Source organism: Equus quagga, chromosome 14 (assembly GCF_021613505.1).
Source record: "Equus quagga isolate Etosha38 chromosome 14, UCLA_HA_Equagga_1.0, whole genome shotgun sequence".
Taxonomy (NCBI): Eukaryota; Metazoa; Chordata; class Mammalia; order Perissodactyla; family Equidae; genus Equus; species Equus quagga.
The window spans coordinates 85,071,895-85,093,210 of record NC_060280.1 but is presented as its reverse complement, the minus strand read 5'-3'; the positions used below and the strand labels follow the sequence as shown (position 1 = coordinate 85,093,210).

At 61.4% G+C, this 21,316-nt stretch overlaps 2 protein-coding genes across 9 annotated transcripts; one reads left to right on the top strand and one right to left on the bottom strand.

Annotated features, from left to right (window-relative positions):
* Positions 1–1,172: 1,172 nt before the first annotated feature.
* Positions 1,173–4,917, top strand: BEST2 (bestrophin 2). Its single transcript, XM_046637963.1, has 9 exons — positions 1,173–1,324; positions 1,492–1,586; positions 2,334–2,567; positions 2,648–2,802; positions 3,082–3,159; positions 3,339–3,491; positions 3,573–3,653; positions 3,807–3,961; positions 4,421–4,917. The coding sequence occupies exons 1-9, from the start codon at positions 1,173–1,175 to the stop codon at positions 4,830–4,832; spliced, it is 1,515 nt and encodes a 504-aa protein (XP_046493919.1). The 3' UTR covers positions 4,833–4,917.
* A 1,620-nt stretch (positions 4,918–6,537) lies between these two features.
* On the bottom strand, positions 6,538–16,586 carry HOOK2 (hook microtubule tethering protein 2). 8 transcript variants are annotated; one of them, XM_046638038.1, is made up of 23 exons: positions 16,378–16,567; positions 15,777–15,862; positions 15,635–15,707; positions 14,650–14,700; positions 14,431–14,563; positions 14,261–14,328; positions 13,846–13,908; positions 13,457–13,537; positions 13,200–13,360; positions 12,973–13,113; positions 11,777–11,978; positions 11,352–11,462; positions 11,155–11,242; positions 10,765–10,834; positions 10,046–10,183; positions 9,874–9,961; positions 9,777–9,782; positions 9,643–9,677; positions 7,861–7,943; positions 7,674–7,774; positions 7,327–7,437; positions 7,188–7,259; positions 6,538–7,108 (listed from the first exon to the last, which is right to left on the bottom strand). In XM_046638038.1, exons 1-23 carry the CDS (start codon positions 16,420–16,422, stop codon positions 6,959–6,961), a joined length of 2,157 nt encoding a protein of 718 aa, XP_046493994.1. In that variant the 5' UTR covers positions 16,423–16,567; the 3' UTR covers positions 6,538–6,958. The 8 variants fall into 8 exon arrangements, 7 of the variants coding, with proteins under 7 accessions (XP_046493994.1, XP_046493992.1, XP_046493996.1 ...); XM_046638036.1 differs by having other exon boundaries at positions 7,674–7,777; positions 16,378–16,566; XM_046638040.1 differs by lacking the exon at positions 9,777–9,782 and having other exon boundaries at positions 16,378–16,566.
* Positions 16,587–21,316: the final 4,730 nt, after the last annotated feature.

Here is a 21,316-nt window from a genome sequence, read left to right as displayed (position 1 = left end):
CAGGGTGACCCAGCCTCACTGAGCACTGTGTGTGTCTCTGGGACTGGAAGGGAGACGGTCCCTGCCCCCTCCCCCAGCTCTAGGTCCAAGATTCCTTGGATCTGCCAGTGACTAACAGAGAGAGAGACAGGGAGGAGCAAAGGAGGACAGGGCCATTTCAACCCCCCGCCCCCCCCCCCACACACACACCAGGTAACAAACTGGCGGGACTTCTCCAAACAAAGTTCCCAGGCTGCAGCTGAGGGGGGCGGGCCGGGGAGGGGCCGCCCACACTCACTCCCCAGCCCCCTCCCGCCCAGGGTCTGGCTTCAGCCTCACCCACCGCTGAAGCCACCCGCCCATCCTGTCCCTGTCCCCGTGTGTCCCTGCACCCGCCACCAGGTGAGAAGGGCCCAGGCTTGGGGGAATAGAGGACCCTGAGGACACATGGTCTGTGGGCAAGAATCCATGGAGTCCTCAGGGTGGGGCGTGGAGGGCTGGGAAGGCTGGAGGGGCACGCACAGAGGAAAGGTCAAGGTGGGTCCCGGAGGAGGGAAGGAGCAGAGCCAGGGCAGTGAAGTGCGGGGCGGATAGGCAGGGGCAGCCGCACAGGAGACGGGGCAGCCTGAGACAGGGGGCTGCGGGATGGGACCAGGGGGCTGGAGGCTTGGGGACAGGGCTTCAAAAGAGAGTGCAGGGGCACAGAATGGGCCGGGACTGGTAGCTGGGGGCTGGGGGGGCAGAGGAGGGACCTGAGGGAGGGGAATCGGGGTGGGGAGGTGGGGGGTCAGAGCCCTGAGAATCTAGAAACTGAGGCGCTGGGGACTCTAGGAGTGAGGGAGGCTGTAGATGGCGTCCACGTAAGGGGGATGGGATCGGATGAAGGGCACTTGGGGGCACTCGGTGGACCCAAGGCTCTTGGGGCTGAGGGATGGAGGAAGGCCTGGTAGGCGCAAGGCGCTGGGACCAGGAGTCCAGGGAACGGGTGGCCTGCGAGAGGGGCTTTGGGGAGGAGGACCGGAGGCCAGGGCAGGACTGAGCAGGGCTGGGCAGAGACAGGAACCTGGGACCGAGGAGGTGGCCCTGGCGCGGAGGGGTCGTGCTGAGTCGGCCGCGCACCTCTCCACCCCCGACTCCCTAGCCCGGGGTCCGCTGCAGCCCCCTCTCCTCCGGCCCGACCACCCGGCGGCGCGATGACCGTCACGTACACCGCCCGCGTGGCCAACGCGCGCTTCGGCGGCTTCTCGCAGCTGCTGCTACTGTGGCGCGGGAGCATCTACAAACTGCTGTGGCGCGAGCTGGTCTGTTTCCTCGGGCTCTACATGGCGCTGAGCGCCACCTATCGGTGAGGCGGCCCCGGGGCGGCGGCCGGCCCGCGCCCGCGCTCCCCTGAGACCCGCGCGCCCTGGGGAAGGGGGCCCGCCCGAGGGGGCTGGGGAGGGGCCGCGGGAAAAGGGATACGCGGCTGGGGGGGGGGGCTTGCCCGTGACCCCGCGACCCCCTACTTCACAGCTTCGTGCTGACCGACGAGCAAAAGCGCTACTTTGAGAAGCTCGTCATTTACTGCGACCAGTACGCCAGTCTCATCCCCGTCTCTTTCGTGCTCGGTGCGTTCGCGCTCCTGAGTCCCCAGACCCCCCGATCCTGAGAAACCCATTTCTATTCATGCCTTTTGGAGACCTCCGTTCCTGCCCCTCTGAGACCCCCCCAAATCCAACCCTCACAGACCCCCATTTCTGCGTCCTTCACGCCAGATGTGGCCCCAATTCCCAAGACCTTGGATGTCACCTGGTCACAGGGCCCCCATGAGAACTCCGTGTCACCCATAGGCTTATCCTTGGTCACCGCGGGGATTCCCACCTGGGTCTGCATGAGATTACTAGTGCCCCTCCGCATGTCCTGGGCCCAGGGACCCCATATGACTCCATCCTCTCAAGCGCAGCCTGAGGGGCATTTCTTTATCAAGTCCTGCCCCCCAGTGCTCGGTGACTTCCCACGACCCCAGCCTCCTGTTTCCGGTCCCCATGCCCCCAGCTGAGTGGCTCCCCATGGCATAAACAACCCGCCCATGTGCCCCTAACATGGGCCCTGTGTCTCCACCTCCATGCGGGGTCCCAATCCCACATCCCAGACGACATTCAAGTAGCCCAGGGTGACCCAGCTTGCTCCCGCCTCTCTGAGCTTAGGGCTTGACCCCCTAGTTCCCAGCCCAGGTGGTCCCGTGTGGTCAGGGTGCCCAGCCTGCCCGGTGTCCCTGCGGCAGGCCCTATGTTAACCCTCTTACCACCACGTGGGCCCCCAACCCCTTGGCTCTAGTGTCCCCACTGAACCGCCCATTTCTGGCTCCCCTGCAGGCTTCTACGTGACGCTGGTGTTGCACCGCTGGTGGGACCAGTACCTATGCATGCCGCTGCCGGACGCGCTCATGTGCGTGGTGGCGGGCACCGTGCACGGGCGCGACGAACGCGGCCGCCTCTACCGGCGCACGCTCATGCGCTATGCAGGGCTCTCGGCCGTGCTGATCCTGCGCTCCGTCAGCACCGCGGTCTTCAAACGCTTCCCCACCATAGACCACGTGGTGGAGGCGGGTGAGGCTCCGGCTAGAAGCGGGGCGGGGGCGGGACGAGCACCCGGGCGGGGCGAGTAACCCCCAACCTCGCCCCTCCAGGATTTATGACCCGCGAAGAGCGCAAGAAGTTCGAGAACTTGAACTCGCCCTACAACAAGTATTGGGTCCCCTTCGTCTGGTTTTCCAACCTGGCTGCACAGGCCCGGCGTGAGGGCAGAATCCGCGACAACAGCGCCCTTAAGCTGCTGCTGGAGGTGAGCTCTCCAGGTGGTCGTTCACATAACATTGCAGGGAAATTGTACCCCACCCCGAGTTGTGCCACACAGCAGCCTGCCACGCACCTCCCAGGAGGCAGACACCAAACACCATTACTTAGCAGCCCCCAGATGCACATTTATCTTTATGGGGCCGACTCCTAGGTGCACGGTTCCCCCGACCCCAGGTGACCACTCAACTCCATCCCAGGTACCCACACTTAATCCCCACGTGTGAGCTCACAATTCAGGCCCCCTCATGACCTGTATCGCCCCCAGGAGCTGACTGCGTTTCGGGGCAAGTGTGGGATGCTCTTTCACTACGACTGGATCAGCGTACCCCTCGTCTACACCCAGGTAACCCTGCTGCGTCTCAGTTTACATCTCGTGTCAGAGGCCCTGACGCACTCGTCTCCAGGGGAAACTGAGAGCCAGCTAAGACCCCATCACGGTGACGTCCGATCCTAGCCCTGGTCTCTCCGTGACCTCCCAGAGGCCGGGGAGAACCCTGACCTAGGGGCCCGCCCCGCCCCCAGGTGGTGACTATCGCAGTGTACAGCTACTTCCTGGCCTGCCTCATCGGGCGCCAGTTCCTGGACCCTGCGCAGGGCTACAAAGACCACAACCTGGACCTGTGCGTGCCCATCTTCACCCTGCTGCAGTTCTTCTTCTACGCTGGCTGGCTCAAGGTGAGTGGGGCCTCGAGGCCGGCGCTCCGGGGGTGGGTTGAGCAAGCGGTTCTCAGGGCTCTGCCTCCCCTTCCCCTTCAGGTAGCCGAACAGCTCATCAACCCCTTCGGAGAGGATGATGACGACTTTGAGACCAACTTTCTGATCGACCGCAACTTCCAGGTGAGGCTCTCTCCGTGGTGTCAAGCCTCCCACAGCCGCCCCCCCCCCCCCCCCCCCGCCAAGACTGGCCCGGGACTCGCCCCGAGCCCCCCTTCTCTATTTGATGCCCGCGCTTTGCCACGCCCCACACCGCCCCGCGTGTCCGGCCCGCAGGTGTCGATGCTGGCCGTGGATGAGATGTACGACGACCTGGCCATGCTAGAGAAAGACCTGTACTGGGATGCGGCCGAGGCTCGCGCCCCCTACACAGCGGCCACCGCCTTCCTGCTGCAGCAGCCCTCCTTCCAGGGCTCCACCTTCGACATCACGTGAGCCGGCGGGCGGGGCGGGGCCTCGGGGGCGGGGCTTATGGCTCTAGGGGGTGTAACTGATCGAAGGGGCTATGGCGGGGGCCAGGACAGGGCTAAGAGCTAAACTCCGGAGATTCGGGGCTAAGACTGGGATGGGGCAGGGGGCAGAGATGGGGTCAAGGTCTGGCACCCGGCCATTAATCGGGGGCCGAGCTAAGGGCTAAGGTCTATGAGGATTGGACGGGCCAGAGGCGGTCCCAAAGGAGACGCCGCAGAGCCACAGCTGCGGCTTTGAGGCCTAAGTCTGAGGGCAGTTAAGGCCAGGCTCTCGGGCGAGGGCCAAGGTCTTTGGGGATAAGCGGGACAAGGGAGGGGGTGGAGCCGGGAGGAGCAGCAGCAGCAGCCTGCCTCGGCCGCAGCTCTGTTAATGAAGAAGAGGGGCGAGGCCGCAGCGCTGACCCACCGTCCGTCCCGCAGGCTGGCCAAGGAGGACATGCAGTTCCAGCGGCTGGATGGCGTGGACGGGCCGCTGGGCGAGGCGCACGGCGACTTCCTGCAGCGCCTCCTGCCGGTGGGCGCGGGCATGGCCGCAGGGGGCCTGCTGGGCCGGCGCCTGTCCCTGCTGCGCCGCAAGAACAGCTGCGTGTCCGAGGCATCCACCGCGCCCAGCTGCGCGTGCGCCGGCGCCCCCGAGGGCGCGGCCCCGGAGTGCGGCTGCGGGGACCCGCTGCTCGACTCCGGCCTGCGGGAGCCCGAGGCCGAACCCCCCGCCGGCCCCGAGCCGCCCGCCGCCGAGCCCTTCACCACGGTGCCCATGCCCGCGCCCCGGGGGCCGGCTCCGCCCTGGCTGCCCAGCCCCATTGGCGAGGAGGAAGAGAGTCTAGCCTGAGACCCTCGAGCCCGGGATCCCCAAGGACAGGGACCCAAGCCCCCACACCGCCCGCAGGCAGCTCTCCGCGTCTACGTGAGCCGCGTGGACGCCACCGGCCTGCTTTTGACCCGTTCCGGCTCCCTGCGCGCCGCCCTCCTGTTTGGCGCAGGGGCGTGGAGCGCCCCCTCTGGCCCGGGCACTGTGCTAGGGGCGGGGGATTTTCCCAGTAGCCTCCAACAGCCGGTCCTCACCGCCAGCTCCACTCCTCATCGCCCGCTGCCCGAGAGGCTTTTATCAGTGTGCTCTGCCTTCATTCTTTCCTTGACGTGGAGCTGTGAGCGCCTACCTCATTGAGTTGTGAGAATGAAATGAAATGACGGCTTTACAGTGTTTGGGACATAAAGGTGCTCAATAAAACGTTAGTGGTTATTCTGACTTTTCTTGCCAGGCATTATGCTAAGAAGACTGGAGAGTTCTCCTGGATTATTTGATGATGCCCTGCCCACTTCTTTCCAAACTCTGCTCTCTGAAATGCCCCCAGCGGTGCCCATGGCTTTACTCACTCGTCAGTGTGCCAGCCGCGTCCTGGGACCACAGCTTCCTCCCGCCAGCTTTGCTTTATGATTCTGCAAGTGACACCTCCGCCCCCAGTCCCTGCATTCTCCCATGTCTCCTTCAGCACTCCAGGTCTTAATGCCACCATACTCGGACCACTCCTGAGTTAAGTCCAGCCAGGATCTCTCTCCTGGCTCTAGACCTGAGAGCCAACTGCCTTTTTGATGTCTCCATGTGGGGATCTCACGGGCACCTCGAACATCACATACTCCCAAACCAGCTCCCTGTGGGCTCCCCTGCCTGCCCCCACCTCTGCCTGTCAGCTCTGTCCTTCCAGATGATATAGCCAAACCCTTGGAGTCATCTCAGCTTCTCTCCTTCCCTCACCCCCTCCACATCAACCCAGCAGCAAACCCTATCCACTGGGTATTCACACTGTATCCAGAATCCAGCCACTTCCCATTCCACCAGGGCCGCCACCCTGGCCAGAGCCCCTAGCGTCACCCATCCGCCAGGAAGTGACCTCTGCCCCGGGCTCCCAGCCCCAGTCCTAACGCCCTACAGTCTGCTCCTGCCAGGGCAGCTAATGAGAGCCTAGGAACACTTGAATCAGGTTCCAGCCCTCTTTTGCTTAGAACCCTCCATGGCTCCCACCTCGTTTAGAATAAAAGCTAAGTACTGCATGCAGCCCATGAGGCCCTGAACCATCTCCCTGCCCTCGTCTCCTCTTATTCTTCCCCTCACTCACTCTGCTGCAGCCACACTGGCTTCATTATCCCTCTAACCCACCAAGCAAGGTCCCACCTCACGTTTGCAGAACAGAGGCCTGTTCCCTCTGACTGGGTCGCTCTCCCCCAGATACCTACACAGCCCCTCCCTCACTTCCTTTAGGTCTCTGCTTAAATTATATCACTTCCTTGGTGAGGCCTTTCTTGGCCTTTTGTTAAAAATTACCATCTCCCAAATCCACCCCCTGCATCCTCATTACTTTTGTCTGCTTCACTTTTCTCTGTAGCATTTCTTGTATCAAACTTTGATTTTTTTCTATTTTGCTTATTGTCTGCCTCCCTTCATTGGAATTGACTGCCTCATAAGGTAGGGATATCTGTCTTCAAAAACCACCACACACACACACAGTTACACAGACAAACACGATTCTCACCTCCTACTGGGTGCTATCAGTCACTCACACTTTAGTAAGAATACAAATCAGGCCCTTCTTAAAAGCTATCATCTGAGTCCCTGGCCCATTTTCTCTCCCTCCCCTCAGTGCCCAGAGTCCAGCCAGGACAGATTGAAAGTCTCTATTATTTTTCTTCTCAAATATAAAATCACTCTCTCCCCTGGCAGTTCATTGACCCCAGGGAGAAAATCAAAAATAAGAATCACATTGCTAAAAGAACAGGCCCATCTCTGCCTCCCACCCTGTCCTGAACTTTTGTCCCATCTGGGAGAGCAAAGAGCAGAGGTCATAACCTCGAGGCTCTCAAGCAGCTGGCCCAGGCATGATGCCAGGCCCCATGTGAGTCGGGAAATCCAGGGTGGAGTATGCCATGACTGGCCGTGCAGCCGGCAGCATCCGAGGTCTCTCAGTGTTTGTCAGAGGGGCGCATGTTTAGGGATGCTAGGCGTCCCAGGGGTCCACGGCGAGCATTGGTGGCCAGTCGCTGCTGTGCCAGGAAGGACTGGGCATGCGCGGGAGACCGTTCTTCGCCAGTGCGCTGCTGCAGGGCCATGCCCTGGAGGGAGGGGGCATGACAGGGTCAGGCGAGCCCACCGGAACCCCGGATACTCCAGCCATGGTGACGGGGCACTCACCATGTTATACCAGGCGCTGATGAGCAGCTTTTCCTCCTGTTCCCGCTGACTTCGGCTCTTCTCAAAGTCCATCTGCCAAGAAGGCGACAGTCAGGGCCTGCACATGCTCAGGGCAGCAGGGAGGGAGGGGGACACCCACCTCCAGGTGCCGGATGCGGACGTCCCGCTCCCAGAGCTGTGTCCTCAGGGAGTAGAGTTCTGGGGGCGCACCCCCTGGTGGCCGCTGCTTGGGTTCCAGGGTCTGTATGACCTAGGGGTTGGGGAAGACACAGCCAAGGTGACCTTGACCTCGCAGGCCCCTTGACTCATGGGGTGTGGAGAGTGTGACGGCTCGTGGCAGTGGTGCAGAAGCCTGTGACAGGATGGGGTATTACAACTGCAGGGGTGGGGGCAGAGACGTGCAAACTGGTGGCAGGCGTGAACCGAGGGGAGGCACAGGCAGGTGGCTGCCTGGGCTGGAGGCCTGGGGGGCGCCAGCGTCCTCACCGTGCGCGCCTTGTCCACGTAGCGGCGGTACCGCTCCTCCATGGCCCGCAAGTCGGCCTCCTTCTTCTGCAGGCTGTGCTGCAGCTCCTCGATGCGCTGGGCTGCTGGGGGAACGAGGTGGCCCCTCAGCTCCCTGCCCGACTCGAGGCTCCCCCACCCGTCTGGCCACGCACGGAGTCCCGCTCACTGCTGCCGTCCACGGGGGGCTCCAGCTCCTCAATATATTCGCGCTTCCGCTGCAGCTCCAGGTCCGCCTCGTGCAGCTTCTGCCTGCAGCCAGGAGACAGGCGGCGGCAGGCTGACCTCCTGGCCCACTTTCTCTCCCTCCCAGCAGCGGCCACCGCCTTCCCGGCTGGCCAGAAGTGTCCCTGCACAGCTGCAGAGGCCTCTCGCCTGCCCCTCAAGCCCAGGGACTATGTGCCCTGGCCTCACCATCTCCTCAGCCATCAGAGCCACAACCCTCCACACCACTAGTCAGGTGGCTGTCCCCTGTCCCCTCTGTCCACCTCCTCCATTCCACAGCCCACTCGCTGGTCCAGCCACCACCATCCCTCACCAGCCTCTCCTACTCCCAACCCCTCAGTTCCATTCTCTACCCAGCAGCCAGGGATCTTTCTAGAATGCAAATCTCTTACAACAAAAGGACATGCCAGCTAAAACTTTACAGTCCTGCCACCTGTGGGAAAATGCCAAAGATGTGATAACACTCCCTGGAGGTGAGACGACTATTGTGCATTGATGCAGAACGTGGTAGAACACGTAAGAGCAAACCTTTAGCTCTGTCTACTAAAATTACAGAGGCACGTGCCCTCTGAGCTGCCAATTCCACTTTTTCGATATATTTTCACACAAGCGAAATGATGCAGACAAGGTTTTACTTTGTTGCATTGTTTGAAATTGCAAATACCTAAAAAGAATGAGTTATATACATTATGATATTCACAAAAAATGCTACAGGCCAGCCCTTCCGGACCAGAATTTTACAGGAGAATTTAGCCCTAATCCTCCGGGTAGCCATCTTCTGTGAGGAAATAACTTTTTCTGGGCTCTGGGGCGGCACAAGCTACATTCCATCCTTGGTAGAACTCAGAAAACAGTCTCACGAATCCTTTTCTGTAAGGGCCAGTTTCCCCATGGAAGCCTGGTTGATAAATGCTGCTATGTTTATAAAAAATAATGACTTTCTTTCCTTATATGGAGAAATTTCCGGTCCGCTTGTTAAGTGGGAAAAGCAAAGTGCAGACGAGCACAGAGTACACTACCTTTACTGTAAGTAAGCAATGAGAATAAAAATCTATATTCATACTCACTTAGATTTGCTTAAAATATTCCAGAAGGATTTGCATAATAAACTAATAGGAACGGGGATGGGGTGGGGTAGAAACTGAGTCGATGGGGGCACTGGGTGGTATACTCCTCTCTCTATACATTTTCCTTTTTTTTTTTTTTAAGGATTGGCACCTGGGCTAACAACTGCTGCCAATCTTTTTTTTTTTTTCTTTCTGCTTTTTCTCCCCAACCCCCCCCGTACACAGTTGTATATCTTAGTTGCCGGTCCTTCTAGTTGTGGGATGCGGGACGCCGCCTCAACGTGGCCTGACGAGCGGTGCCATGTCCGCACCCAGGATCCGAACCCTGGGCCGCCACAGCAGAGCGCGCGAACTTAACCACTCGGCCACGGAGCCGGACCCTACATTTTGCTTTTTAAACCATAAATGGGGTAACTATTTACAATAGTTTCTTTGTTTAACAGGAAAAAAAGTAAAAGGTGACTGTCACCTTGTCACACTACCTAGCTAGAATTTCCCTCCGTGGCTCCCCATTGTTCCCCCCAAACAGCCCATACTCCTCTTCTTGGTCTATAAGACCCCACTTGCTCCGAGCCTTCAGCCTGTGTTCGGGGGCCTGGCTCTCCCCATCGACACCAAATCCACCCCACCCCCGGGAGTGCCCTCCCTCTGGGACTCACAGATGTTCCTCCAGCTTCCTCTTCAGCAGGGTGGACTGGGGGAGAAAAGAGGCACCGGGTGACTGGGGGTCCAGAGGTCCCAACCCCCTTCCAGGTGAGGGTAGGGGGTGCCACCCTGGGCCCACGGTACTTACAATGGGCTGCACGGGGCGTCGGGCAGCAGGGGGAGAGAGAGAAGGGTTAGCGGCGGGGCACGAGAGAGGGCCGGGCAGCGGGGAGGTGGGCACTCACGTCCTCAGTCTTGCCCCCCTGCTCCTGCAGGGCCTTCTGCAGGTCCTCCACCTGGGCCCGCAGCTCCGACAGCTGCTGCTGGTTGAGCCTGCGGGGGCGGGGGCCGCTCAGTGCCCGCGCCAGCCCTCGGCCCCCCTGCACGCGCCGCCGCGGCCGCCTCGCCGGCCCTCACCGGTGCTGCGTCTCCAGCCGGTGGCGCGCGCGGTTGGCGTCCTCCAGGTGGCGCTGCAGCTCCTCCTGCCGCTCCCGGTCGGCCGCCTCCTGCTGGCACAGCCGCTTGTTCTCCAGCTGAAGCCGCAGGAGCGTCTCCCTGCGACCGGGAAGGAAGGAGCAGGGCTGGGGACTGGTCACCGCGCAGGCCGGCCCGGGCTCCGGCAGGGAGACCCGGCGCACGGGGCCAGGAGAGGGACGGAGCCCTGGAGTGGGATTAGAGGGCTGGAGACCCAGGCCTGGGCGGGGGTGGGCGGAGCTATGAGCTAGGCTTAGGGGTGGAGCCAGGCAAGGGCGGGGCTACAGGAGCTGGTTAGGACCCTCGGGATGGGGCTGCAAGAAAACAAGAGGCAGGAATGCGAAGAGCTGCGGTGGGAGAGTTAATCTGAGCAGGGCACAGGGCACTGAACCTAGCAGGGGCCACAATGACGACAGAGCTGTGCCCTGGCGGTGCAAGGCCCGATGTGGGCGGGGCTGGGCGCAGAATTTTTGCACCGCCGATGGAGCCAGAGGGTTGGGACCTAATTTGTGCACTGAGGACGGATCCTGGAGAGGCGAGCCACTAATAGGGCTAGTGCCCAGGGCAGGTAAGGGCAGAATTAGGAGTGCCTGGGCCTAGGAGCCCGGCAACGGAGCTGTGCAGGCAGAGTGGGGCCAGAGCTCCGAGTGACCACAGGATACCTGAGTTCCGCAGGTAGGATCTCCGCTGCTAAATTTTCCACAGCTGATGAGGTGGGATCCAGTGAGGGGTCTGGAGAACGGGAGAAAGTCTTCGCTGCATAGCCCCCGCCCCCGTCCCTAGGGTCCTCTTTCCAAGAATCATCTTTAGGGCTCAAGTTCCACCAAGAGCCCTGATGCTTGGCCCCCTTGCCCTGGCCCCACCCTGAGCCCAGGAGAACAGCCCCCGCCTTCTGTCGGCCCATGTCACCTGTTCCCGCTCTAGCCTCCCTCCAGCCTGGCCTAGCACTGCCCCTGGCCTAGACAATGCCTGGGACACTTGCCTTTTCTGCCCGCCCTAACAGCACCTGAGGTCACCCTTCCCCCAGGCCCCTGGATGGGCCTCCAACTCACCGGCCTGGGTCAGCCCCCGCGGCTGCAGCTGGGCGCAGCGCAGCTCCTCGTTGGCCTCGCGCAGGGAGTCCCGCTCTGCCAACAGCCGCTGGAAAGAAAGAGTGCGAGAGGCCACTTGAGACAGGAACGGCCTCCTGGGGAATGGGCTATGCCATGATGGACAGGGTGGGGCTTGGGCGGTGGGACCTCTGCCTCACCTCCTTCTCCTTTGTCACCGACTCATATTTTTCCTCCAGATTGCGGCACTCGAATTGCCATTTCTCGGTCTTCAAGGCCTCCTCCTGCCGCTGGCCCTGCAGTTCCTGAACCTGAACAGAGGAGGCGGGTAAAGACTGCAGGGTTGGAAGAAGGGGCAGGGACTGAGTACAAAGTGAAGGGGCGGGGCTAAAGGCCCCCAGCGGCGTAGAACTTGGGGAGGGGCTTACGAAAAGGGGCGTGGCTTGCAAATCCAGACAGGCAGAGCCCGTTGGGGCAAAGCCTAGAGGGCGTGGCCTACATATAAACGAGGGGAAGAACCCTGGTACCACCCTGGGGGTGGGCCAAAGGCAGGGGGCGCGCGGTGAGGTGCCTTGCTGCCCAGAGCACCCGGCTCTCCCGGGCCCAGGCCCTGGCCCTGCCGCACCTGCCGCCGCTGCGCCTCGAGCTGGGCGCGCAGCGAGCCGGCCCGGCGCAGCTCGTCCTCCAGCTGCCGCGTGCGCTCGGCGTGGCCGGCGTTGCGCTCCTCCAGCTGCCGCACCTGCCGCCGCAGCTCCCGCAGCTCGCCCAGGCGGCGCCGGCAGCTGTTCAGCGTGGCCTCCAGCTGCCCCGCGCGCTCCGAGGACTGCCTGGGGGATGAGGCAAGCGAGGAAGATGCCGGGGGCTGCCATCAGGGGGGCTGCCATCAGGGTTCGGCTTGGATGCGAGGCCCTCAGGGCGGGGGAGCATGTCGGCCTGGGGGCTTTTGGGTTCAAGGGGTTGGGTCATAAGGGTCAGGGAACACTGCGCCTGGTGCTGTTGGGGGTCATTAGAGGGCATAAAGGGAGCTAATCGATGATTAGCCCAGGGTTACAAACAGCAATTCTCAGGGGTGGGATTGTGGGGTTACGGGAGCTGGGTAATGATGGAGCCCAGAGGGTCAGAGCAGCCCCCAAGGACACTTTGGGGTCATGAAGTGGCTGTGGGATCAATGAGGGCATTGTGGGCACAGGGGCCATGGTGGGGTCATGGGGGAGCTTTGGGGCCAGAGCACTATGGGGTCCTTGAAGGTGCAGTCAAGGGTCACTAGGCAATACAACACTACAGGGGTGCCATGGGGTCTCAGGGGAGCTCTTTGAGGTTACAGAAAACACAGTAAGGTGAGTGGGCAGGTGCTGTGGGGGTCCTCCAAGCTCTTTGCGGTTGCAGGGGTGTTGTAGAGTCATCAGAAAGTACAGCTGTGTCATGGGGGGTGGGTCACAAGGGGCTGCAAGGTGACTGCACTGTGCCACCCTCAGGGCACCATAGGGTCCTGGGGCATGAGGGGACCCAGAATGGTGCAGTGGTGTCTGGGGAGCACTGGGGCTGGAGGCTGGGCTTGCTGGGGTCATAGGGATGCAGTAAGTTCTAGCGGATACAATATGAGATAAGAGTGACACAGTGGGGTCCTGGAAGACGACATGAGTCCAGGGGGCTTGATCATGTCCAGAGGACATGGTAGAGTTCAAGATAGCGCACTGGGGTTCAGGATAGCAAAGGGGCACTGTGAGGGTCCACTGGGCATTTTGGGGTGACAGAGATACTGTAGCATCAGAGGGGCACTCTGGCAATGAGTGCAGTGGGGACCCAGGGACCACCACTCACCGCAGCTCATCTATCTCATCCTTCAGGGCCTGAGCCTCCTGAGCCAGGCTGGTCAGCGCCTGATTTCGCTGTTGCAGCTCGGTGACCTCCCGCTCGAGCTCAGCACAACGCAGGCGCTCGTCCTCCCTGCCGCTCTCCAGCCTGGGGGGCAGCGGGGATGCGCACATGAGAGGGCTGCACCCGCCCCAACCCCCCGGCCTGCCTGGCCCGTTCCCCGCTGCCCACACCTGAAGTTCTCCTCTTGCAACTGCTCCAGCTGGGATTGTAGCAGCAGCAGCTTCTTGGCAGTGAGGCCGGTGGCGCCTTCACCCTCGGGCCGGCCCACCCGCTCGCGCAGCACCGCGTTCTCCTGCGCCAGGTTCTGCTTCTCCTCTGACAGGAGCACTAGCTGCGGGCAGAGGGTGCTGATGAGCTGGAGCCTGGAGGGGGGCTATGAAGGCAACCCTGCCCCAGGAGCACCTGTGGTCCCCCCATCTCAGCCCACCTGCCGCTCCAGGTCCAGACAGCGCTGCCGCAGCTCATCCCCCTCATCAGCCTCCTCACTCAGGAAGTAGTACCTTCGGGACTGAGGAGAGGGGTGGGGGAGGGGCAAGGAACTCAGGGATCCAGGGGAGGAGACTAGGGGATGGGAGACTGAGATCTCCAGGGGCAGAGAGGAGGGGGCCAAGAAACCCTCAGAATTTAGAAAGAGAGGTCTGGGACCCCAGGGGATTAGAGAAAGAGATGTGAGAACCCTGGGGACCTGACAAGAGAAGAAGCTAGGACCCTAAGGGATGGGGGTGGCTTACAGGCTTAAGGACAGACCCTTCCTCCTTAGGCAGCCCTGAGAATCAGTAATAGGGTTAAATTTAACCAAGATCTCCCACCCCTTACCTGGCTATCAAAGTTCCCATAGGTCTCCGATGACAGGGAGTCAGGGGTGTCTTTGGTCATGAGCTGGAGGGGGTGGGGGACATTGAGATGAGCTGGGCCCCCTGAGGGCGGCCTTCAAGGCTGAGAACCTCTCCATGATCCCGTCCCCAAAGCCAGTTCTCCCCGATAACCCCTGCCATGGGTTATCGCAGCCACCCTCCTGCCATGCGTCCAGCACACAGGGAGGCCAGGTCCTTAGAGCATGCCAGACTGTGACTTAGAACTGGGAGAAGCTGGCAGACACATGAGACAGGAAATCTGGCCAACTGCGTTCCAGGCAGAGCCCAGACCTTACCAGAGCCTGTGCCCAGTTGCCTCTGCCCTGGAGATGTCCCCTCCCCGGAAGCTGCTTGCCACAGTGGGCACCCCCACCCACCTCCTGGATGGCTTCCATCACCACTTGCTGAACTGACTCCTCCAGGGTCATGATTCTCTGGATGTGCTCTAGGGATCAAGGTGCGGGAGACTGAGATGGAGATGTCGGAGATGTTGGGGTGGGGGAGGATTTCCTCGGATCTTCCCCTGGGCACCCCTAAGCCCCCATACCCTGCTTCTTCTCGCAACTGATGGCACAGCCCAGCACCAGCTGAAGCAGCTTGCCAAGCTCTTCTGGGTCTGAGAACTCGCCAATGAGGCTCACGTCTGGGAGGTGTTGCTCCGAAATGGGATGCCCCAGGACCTGAGGAGGGCGCGGGGGTATCAGGGGCTCACAGACACCCCCCCTCCTCCCAACTCAACCCCCTAAAGCCTTTTACAGTTACTCACATCCTGGGAGTACTCCACCAAGCTCTGTAAGATTGTCTTCAGATTGCTAACCTGGGGAGGGCCAAGGAGTTGTGTCCAGGGTCCCAGAGCCCCCTCAAAAGGGGCCAGGCAGCCCCCACCCTGAATCTGCCTACCTCGTCCTTTTTTCTCTGCTTCCTCTCCCAATCCCTGGTCATCTCATCCTGTTTGGCCCCATTCTCTGTCAGAAACTCCCCTCTCCTAGGGGTGATCTGTCTGGCTGCCTGCTCTTCTTGTCCACCTGCCCATCTTGTTCATGTGTCCCCAGAACCCAGTCACTTCCTACCACCCGCCCTGCCACCCTTTGGCCCTAGCCACCATCATCCCTCACCTGGATTATTGCACCAACACCGTCTCAGCTTCTGCTCTTACTGCCTACCGTCCACTCCTCTCCGAGCAGCCTGGGGGAGCCTTTGAAAGCCCAAGCCAGGTTGCTTCCTTTGCTATAACCCTCCCTTGACTTTGCACAGAACTTAAAATAGAATCCACCTCCCTGCCCCGGCCTGCCAGTCCTCTAGTGACCTACCATTCCTGCTCCTTTGCTTTCTGCTCTGAGCTCCCTGACATTTCTCCATCACACCAAGTTTATTCTCAACTCAGGGCCTTTGCATTGGCTGTTCCGGTCCTGGAATACTGTTCCTCCAAATCTCCCATGGAGATCAGCCCATCTCGAGTAACCACCCACCAACCCCCAGTGGCTCTCGCTTATGGACCAGTTTTATTGTCCTCAAAGAAATTATCCCCATTGGAATTCAATGTCGACATTTGTGTATGCAGGTTTTTGTCTGTGTTATTCCTTGCTGCATGCCCAGGCCTGCTCCAATAGATGAAAGATAGTTGGCTCATCACCAGACATCTATCCCTCTTCCTGACTAGGTCTGTCTGTCCATCACCCAGGACATATCTAGCTGACCCTTCCTTGATCATCTCTTCACCAGTCTGTCCCCCAGTGGAGTCCACCTGTCACCTTCAGCCTCCAGTTGGGACCTGGGTCGTCTGAGATGCCCTGGAGCCAGGCTTCGTTGAACCATGAAGGGTCTCTGGGGGCGAGAAGGTGGGATGAGCTGCTGGGGGACTCTTTTGGGACCCTCTCCCTCAGCCTCACTCACATCTGGTTCAGCACAGAGGCTATGGCGAGGCCACTGCTCAGGTCCTGGGGGCTGGTACAGGGGGGCAGGACGTGGAACGTCTGCAACTGGGGGAGAGGAAAGCACACGGGCATAGTCAGGGCCTGGGACCACCGAACCACGCCCCTTTTGCAGACTTTTCCGCTCAGCAGGAGCCTCACGAGGTGGGGCCCCGGCTGGCCTGTTGTTCCAGCAAACCAGCTCTGTGGGGGAGTGGCCTGCGCTCACCTGGGACCGGAGGGGGCGTGGCTTCACTTCACCTCTGCCCAACCAACCCGGCGCGACCCGGCCAGGGCAAAATCACGAGTCACCTGGTACCCACAGGCACCACGTGATCAGATCAGCTCACCTGTGCCCTGCCCCACGTGACCCAGCCACGAAAGGGGGGGCCTCACCTGTTCTTTCCACGCAGACCTGCCACATGACGGAGGCGGGTGCTCAGGCCAGAATCCAACGGCCCCGCAGGCCGACGACCCCTACCTCCTCCCGGCCCCAGGGTGGTGGGGGTGGACTGAGCTAAGGTTGGGGCTCCCGGGCGAGAAGAGCGGGCGCACACCTGTCCCTGGCCCCGCCCCCGACCTACCCAGGTGAGCAGAGACCCGCATAGCTCGGCCTTGTCCACGCTCATGGCTCCTGATCACATTCGACCCCGGCCGCGGAGCCCCGCCACCGCAGACGCCTCCAGATCCGCCACCAGCGAGCGCCCGCAGCCCCGACCTCCCGCTCGGCCTAGAGCGCCGCCCCGCCCCGCCCCCTCGGCGCAGGCCCCGCCCTGAGCACGTGACCTCCCCTCGGTGCCCGCTCAGGCCTCCGGTCCCGCCATCTTGGACCCGGGCAGCGTTCGGGCGCCGCCCTGCCGCTAGGCGTCAGCCTGGGCAGGCCTGGCGCATCCCAAGGGTGGCAGCGCCGCCCGTCCTCCCCAGCTCCTTTCGGGGTAGCGGAGACCTCACGATCACTCCTCAGCATCTGAGGCGGAGCTGCCCCACCCTGTTACACGGCCGCCTTCACGTCCCTTCCCTTCAGCTCAGGGAAATCCTGCTGTCTAACCACCTGATGATGCCCGGGGGAGGGGCGGGCCAGAACACGTTCTCTGGACTTGGAGGGGGGATCCCAAAGGGGTCTTCCCGGTGGAGGTGACTTGGGAGTCTTGCCCAAGGGGTAGACAAGGGGACACGAGTGAGGTCCCAGGTAGATGGAGGGCAGGATGGGTCAGCCAGACACATGTCCTGGGTGATGGGCAGACACACTTGCCCAGCTGGGATCCGTCCTACACTGAGCTTCCCCTGCGCCTTCCCTTCCCCAGACCCCGCGCCGGGGTCCTCTTCCCTCGGAACCCAGGACCGCGCCGCCTCGTCCCCGCGGCCCACCAGGGGGCGCGCAGACCGCAGGAACGCGGCCTACGGGGATGGGGATGTGCCCGCTCTGAGACCCCGCCCAGGCGGTGGAGGGGGCTCAAAGGAAAGTGATGATAGTAGTTAACAATAAAATCACAGTCGCCATATAGTGTGCCTACAGTATGCAGTCCCTGCACTAAGCGATTTAAATATATAGGCGGTTGAATCCTCCCACGACTCTAGGTGGAAGTGCGGCTTTAATTCCCAGTATACAGACGAGGAAACAGAGGTCCTGGGTAGACCCGGCTCTAGGTGGAGGGAGTAAAGCCCCGGCCCGCCCCCTTTGACGCCTGAGTCCCCTGGCAACCCCTCCCCGCGGGGCGGGCGAGGTAATAAGCAGTAATTAGAGGTTATTAGCTGTACCCGGAGGGAGGGGCGGGCTCTGCTTTGGGGGTGGGTCCAGATCCTAAGGGAGGGGCGCTGCTTTTCCAACCCGGAGCCTGGCTCCAGCGACCCTGCCCCGGAGCGGGTTGGGCAAGATGACAACAGCCCCCACGCCGCAACGCAGAAACAGTCACTCCACACCAGACACTCGGTGACTGCCCACTCAGACGCGCAGCCGCACGCACGCACGCCGGGGCCCGGAGGCTCGTCTACACCCCCACATCCCCTTCCCGCTTTGTTTTCATCCTCCAGCCCCTGGGAGCGGGGTGGAGAGGGAGTAGGGGGAAGGGGACAAGGGCCGGCAGCTCCGGTTTCCGGACCGGGCTGCCTTCCGGCGGGCGGGCGTGGGAACAACTGCCGCTGGCTGGGAAGTCAGTGTCCCATCCCGCACCCACCGGAAGAGAGGGGGCCGCCAATAGGGGGAAACGGGGCCACCTGCCGCCAGGTAGAAGTGGAGGTGAGCCAGGAACTAAGGCTGTTACAAGGATGGGGGGCTGGGAATATTTGTGAGAGGGCCTGGTTGCCCAATGTTAGGAGACATGTTAGGACTGCCAAATATTTGGGGTGGGGCCCCCAATATTTGCAAAAACTTCAGGGATCTTGATGTTTAGGAGGAATCTGGGAATTCAACTATGTGGAGCGTGGACTTGAATTGCTCTAACGTTGATGTGCTGTCACGGGCGTTCTAGATGTTCAGTGGCCAGAGTCCCCGGGTTAAGGAAAGGTCCAGGTGCCCTCAATGTGGGGGCGGCGCCACAATCCACCATATGGGGCGGGAGGGAATCTCATGTTTGCAGGGAAAGGAAGCTCGAATGCTGGCAGGGAAGAGCAGCAATCCCAATTATGGAATGCAGGGAGCCCCGCTGTTGGGGGGATCCCAGTACCTTCAATTCAATGAAAGAGGTCACAAACCCTCATTTGGGGCAGAGACCCTATATTTTGGGCGAAGGATGCAAACCCCCCTTTTCAGTGGAGGGGCATGGTCTGGAGGCCCCCATTTGCTGAGACAGAGACTGCAGGTCTGGGCCAGCAGCCCCCAGCTGGTTCGGGGACCCCACCCCCTCCTGCCTGTTTCCAGGAACAGCTGGGCCCAGCCTGGGTTGTACTGCTGGGAAGCGGGTGACTCAACCCCTCCCTGTGGCCACAGCTGGACCCCCGCCCGCCCCCTCCGGCCTTCACATCTGGGCAAAGACCCAGTCGTGAGGGCTGGGATGGGGACCCTGCGTTCACACAACTAAGGACGGTGCCCCTCCCCCGGGGCTGGTCAAGCCACAGGGTGGACACCATGCCCCACACCACAAGGGACCCTGGCAGGCTCTCTGCACTCCAGACACTGACATCCCGCCAGGAACTCCCAGCCTGTCCCCCTCTCCGTGTTTGTGGGTGTCTCTGAGTTCATGTGAAGTGTGCTTACATCTGTGTAGGTGTGAGATGGTGGGTCTGTGATCGTATGCACGGGTGTGAGTGTCTGCATCCACCTGGGGGATGGGGAGCCCTGGGTCTTGGGGCCCTGGGAATTTATGGACAGACTGTGTGTGATTTGATGGGGGGGGGGGGGCTGTCAGGGACTGGGGCACATCCTTCTCTATATGAGACCTTGCTTTGTGTCCATATCCATGTGTCATTCTTTGTGTGAGCCGTGTGACAATCAGTACTTCAACGTGGCTTTAGGTTGTGTTTCTGTGTCCTACTTTCTCTCCATCATGTGTCTTTTTGTGAGTGTGACTCTGTCATCTGTGTCCTTGATTTGTCCATGTCCCCACAACAATCTGGTGTCCCTGTGTGTGGCCTTGTGGGTTTGCCTCTGTGACCCTACTTTACTTCGTGTGCCCTATTTGTGATGACCACGTGACAGCATGACTGTGTGTGTCTGTCCTCACCATGTGTCTCTGTGCTTCTATAATCTCCATGTGAGAGGCCCGGCTGTGCGACAACTGGAGTCCTGGTATCCAAGACTTCGTATCCGTTTGTGTCTTACTTTGTCTTGATCGTGGTGGTGTGGCCTTATCGGAGTGTTTACATATGCCACCCGTGTGTGCGTGGGGATGGCCCTGTCTGTGTCTCTACCGCAAACGGTGTGTGACAAGTGTGCCTGTGTGTTTATCTGGGTCTTCGTGTGTGTGTATATGTGACAGCTTGACCATGTCCGTGTTGGCTGCGGGGAGGGCTGGACTAGTGAAGGTTTGTGCCAACGTATGGTAGGTGTACCCTGTGTCCCTGTGACACTGTGGGTCGGAGAGTTTGTGACCTTGTGGGGGGGGGTCAAAGTCACGCGGGACAGCGCGCTCAGCGGAGGCGGCGACGTGCGCAGGGGGCCATCAGGCGCCCCGCATTCCGCTGGTCTCCGCGGAGATAACCACCCACCCCCCGCGCGGCGGGGGCGCGTGCGTCGTGCGTGACGTGAGACACGACGGGGGTCGCTGCGTGCGCGGAGCCCGACGCGGTCGTGCGTGCGAGCGCGGAGGGGGCAGGGCTAGCTGCGTGCGCGCGTGCGTGGGCGGCCGCGGGGGCTGGGCGCGCGGGGGCGCGCGGGGCACAGCCCCGCCCCTCCCCGGCACTTGAGCGCGGGTGAAACCCGAGAGGGGGCCGCCGTTAACCCCTTCCTGCCGGACCTGAAACCTGTGGCCCCTCGACCGAGCGCGCGGGGGCTTCCCCGGCGCGCGGGGACCGTCCCTGCCCAGGGAGGAACCCCCCCCCATGGAGCAGAGAGACCCTCCGTTACCATGGGAACCGGAGCTTCCCGCGCGGCCCGGCGCGTGCTTCCTTCCCCCTCCCGCTCGTCCTCCGGCTCAGGAGTCCACCGACAATACGCTTCCCGCTCCTGGTCTCGGGGAAGGGGGCTGGGGTCAGCCTGGTGTGCGTGACTCAGGCCAGCCCGGGGGTCCCCTGGCCGCAGCCGACCTTGCTCCCCTTCTCCGCCCCCGTGACTCACCCCTGTTGGCTTTCCCCGTGTGTGACTCAGGTCCCTGGGGAGGGGGCTGCAGACTCGGAGACCCCTTCCAGGCGTTGGGGGCTGAGAACCAAGTTTTGGGGACCCCCGAGCTCCGCGGGAGGGGTTCCACCTCCAGCGGGGGGCGGTGTCTTCCCTTAGCCGGCCCTCGCCCGCCCGTGGTCACTAGAGGCATTCCTCCCACCCCCCATCCCTGAATTGGCAAGGCCTCCGGGAACCCAGCCCCCAGCCCCTCCCCCCCAGCCCACAGGAAGTTTTGGCAGAGCCCGTCGTGGCAATGAAACGGTTAAAGCCGTTTTCTTATTCATTTCATCCAGGGGCCCCTTTTGACTCAGAGCGAACCAGGCGCCCCCTTGAGCCGGGCCTCAAGGGGGCCTGGGTTCATACTCCACCCAACATGGACCATTTTTAGAGAGGGGAGGGAAGGCATTGGTGAGCTGACAGGGGTCTTGGGAAGTATACAGAGCTGGGTTCGAATCCTGCCTCTACCCTCATTGGTGTCTGGATCTCAGTTTCCCCAACTGAAAATGGGGGATAATTACGTCCCACTCGTTGTGGTGTCGTGGGGTTTAGGTGAATGATAGATGGGGTGCTTTGAATGCAGAGCGGGCACAGTAACAGGCAGCGGCCTTGGCTTGCAGAAGGACCTAGGGTCCTCCTGTCTCTCAGGCCTGGGGGTCAGGGTGCCCAGCAGAAGCGAGTCCTCACGGGGCAGGCTGTGCCCCACCCAGGCGCTCTGAGGCCATGGGGTTCATCCCGTCCACCCCCTGCCCGGGGCGGTCACCCAGGAAGTG